The sequence below is a fragment of the Rhinopithecus bieti genome, unplaced genomic scaffold (assembly GCF_001698545.2).
Source record: "Rhinopithecus bieti isolate Rb0 unplaced genomic scaffold, ASM169854v2 scaffold_34317, whole genome shotgun sequence".
NCBI lineage: Eukaryota > Metazoa > Chordata > Mammalia > Primates > Cercopithecidae > Rhinopithecus > Rhinopithecus bieti.
The window spans coordinates 26034-29410 of NW_016814779.1; the positions used below are offsets into that span (position 1 = coordinate 26034).

The window sequence follows — 3377 nt, forward strand, 5'->3', positions numbered from 1 at the left end:
AAAACATTTCAATTTGAGAACAGAATTTGTATTATTTATGTTTACTTGAACTTACAGTTTTTAACTAAAAATTAATAAAGTAAATCTGTAATTGCTCAGTTAAGAAAAACAAGCCCTTTGCTTTTCCTCTAGAGGAAATATGACTTGAGACAGGTTTGCATAGTTGATGGAAGAAAAGATTTCTCATAACAAAAATTAAACAAGCCAGGTAACAGATGATGGGAAATTTCCATTCATCATTAAAAATATCCTTTATATATAAAACATATATTCTGCAGCCTAAATGCATCCTCCAGGTTGCAGAGGCAGAAATCTCAGGGCATGTCATGGTACATACCATGGTGTCAAGCCGACCGATGACTTCAAACGAAAAATCCACACCTCCATCAGTCATTTCCTTTAACACCTCCTGGATGGGTTTCTTGTAGTCTTGAGGGTTGATGCATTCAGTGGCACCCAACTCTTTGGCCTTTGCAAATTTGTCCTTGTTGATGTCCACCGCAATGATTCTAGCTGCTCCAGCTGCTTTACAGCCCATAACAGCAGATAGGCCGACCCCTCCCAGGCCAAACACAGCACAGGTAGAGCCTGGGGTGACCTATGTTTTCAGAAAATGCAAAAATGGATTCAGTAATGATTGTTAGAAAGTGCCTAAGCTTTATAAAGTGCCATGTCTACATGTTTATCAAGAGCTACTTAGACTCTTCTGTCCAACCTTTTATCAAAACCTCTTCTGGCTTCAGTTGCTTTATTTTTAAATTCAAGGGGATGAACTAGTTGTGTGGTTCTCAAACTGCTGCATATTAGATTCATCTGGGGAGCTTTACAAACTCTCCCACCGTCCAGGTCACAGCCCATGTCAATTAAATGAGAATCTCTGCAGGTGGAACTCAGTCCCCAGGTGACTCCAATGGGAAAGTTAGGCTGGGAACCCGAGGACTGGATGATCTTTGAGATCCAGATGGCAGTGATTACAGTCTTGAAGGGACTCTCAATTGCTGAAATCCCATGATAGTCAGCTTCAATATCTCACACATACACCAAGGCAATATTTGGAAAATAAAATAAGTGGAAAAGGCTACTCCAGGAGACTGAAAAATATTCCACTTAAACTCTCAGTAATTAACGCCTTGGTTCATTTATGTTCAGTAGTTGTGACCCGTATATCCCTGCTTTAAAAATACACTAGTGAACAACACAGCAATGAAACGTTTGTCTATATGTCAATAATAAATACAATCTACTGTTATGAGTAGCCTCATCTTCTGTCTTGGGTAGGCTCTCTTTGACCACCTGCTAAGACGGATGAGGCAAATGAACAAGGTACTAAGTGCTAAAGTCAGAAATTTGGAAAAGATGCCTTCTGAATTGTTTTTGTGGTTGGCTAGTGATTATTTATTAAACCTAGTCTCCCACAGTCAGTCTTCATTGTGGGTGACATGCTTTCTTGTCCCGAGTAATCTCATCCTTATATTCCCTTAAGGGTATCTATTCACTCATTCATTCACCAAGTGTTATTCATACTATGGGGACAACACCATTTTCTACCTTACTTAGAAAAATACAAGACTCGTGACTGTGATTTTAAAACACTAATAATTACGTATTTCGAGCTAAGATTCAGCAGGAGATTTGAAAAAAGATATTTTAATCTCAGCTCTCATATTAAAAAGGTATTTTAGTCTCAGTACTGAGACTTTGAGCAATTACCTTCATTACTCTGGACCTCGGTTTCATAAAATAAAGCATACTACTAGATTTTCAGCCTACTCAGATGAGGAGCCTTTAAAGAATTTCTGCTTGAAATTTACCACTTCTGAAGTATATGTGTGTGTTCATGGCAGGGGAGTTAGTTTTAGCAGTGAAATCCCATAATGAGTGAATTACGCATCACTGAAGCTTCATTACTTTCCGTGTAAGAATCCACAGAGTGGGTGAGCCTTGGTTTGGAAGTGCATCAGGTAAGGTTTTGGACTCTACTGTTGATCCTAATTCTGGGAGTAGAGGATCCACAGACTAGATGCTCCTCAAGGGCAAATGCTTATTTCATTTACTTTTGCTATGTCAGAAGCTAGCAGAAACTCTGGTGCCTGAGGCACGTATAGGTGCTCTCTAATTGTTGAATGAATTACTAAATGAGTTCTCAGGCCTAAAATTTCATGCTCCCATAAACAGCAAATTCAGAAGACAAATTATTGTAAATGACATCTTTACTCTTAACAACTTTTTATCTGCAATAAATTGGTGAAATTTCTAGCATGTGCTCTCAATTCTTTCTGGGCCGTTTTTCTACTCATAATTGACACTTCAAATCTACAGAAATAATCTATGATTCTTGCAAGAAATTGGTTCCCTTTTGGTTCCTGACAGTCTGCATGTAAGCAGTTTTCTCATCCATTGTCATTCCCACCTTGGCAACATTAACTGCAGACCCATAACCAGTCGAAAATCCACAGCCAATGAGGCAGACTTTCTCCAGGGGCGAGGCTGCATCAATTTTGGCCACTGCATTCTCATCCACCACCGTGTACTGGGAGAAGGTGCTGGTGCCAAGGAAGTGGTGAATGGGCTTCCCCCTGCAGGTGAACCTCCTGGTGCCATCCTGTAGGGTCCCCCGAGGATTGCTCAAACTGGGCAGTGCAATATACAGACACACAAAGACTTGAGACAGGAGTATAACTAATGTGCAAACTCAAAGTCTGTGCAAAGAGAGCATCAGAAACCTACTCATTTTTCAAACAGTAGTTGCCTTCTGGGCTTTTACAAACTCTGCATTTTCCACACTGAGGAGTAAAAAGCGGGATGACTTTATCACCTGGAGAAGAAAAAAACAAGTTCTTCTTAAATTTCTATGCAGGAATTAATACCGCAAAAACTTAAAGCTCAGGTGTATTGATTAGAAGCATGTTTCTTTAACAGTCTTTAAGGAATAGAGTTCGATCATAACTATGTCATTTTTCAATGCCTGCCACAGCATTGTTTTCAGTTTGGGTTTATAAGTGCCTGAGGATTCCTAAAGAGAAAACGCAAATGTGGGAGACCCCACAAATTAAAAAAATTGCTTCCTCTGTATTAATAGTTAACTTTTACGCAGTGTACTGATTTCTCCTGGAGGCTTTGCAAATATCATTTTATTTAAATCTTAACTAATTAAATCTTAAATATTCTTACTACAAATATAAATTTTAGTTGAAAGTCGTCTATTATAGGGCCCGTAGATATTGGGAAGATCTGGTATTTTGTAAAATATTGATTTACAATACATACGAGAATTTTGAATCAATTCTTGGCTTTTCAAAGTGACTGTGCTTATCTTTTTTATGAAATGAATGCTTTAAAAAAAATCCTAGGTGTTTTTTCTTTTTTTTTTTTTTTTT

At 38.3% G+C, this 3377-nt stretch overlaps 1 protein-coding gene across 1 annotated transcript in view; it reads right to left on the reverse strand.

Moving 5' to 3' along the window:
- Positions 1-18: 18 nt before the first annotated feature.
- The window catches only part of ADH1C (alcohol dehydrogenase 1C (class I), gamma polypeptide), a 37348-nt gene continuing 33989 nt past the window's right edge, over positions 19-3377 (reverse strand). Inside the window, exons 4-6 of the mRNA XM_017852371.1 lie at positions 2728-2815; positions 2411-2630; positions 19-598 (exon numbers count right to left, since the gene is read on the reverse strand). Coding sequence (XP_017707860.1) covers positions 65-598; positions 2411-2630; positions 2728-2815 — 842 coding nt within the window. The 3' untranslated portion in view covers positions 19-64. The remainder of the gene's footprint in view (positions 599-2410; positions 2631-2727; positions 2816-3377) is intronic.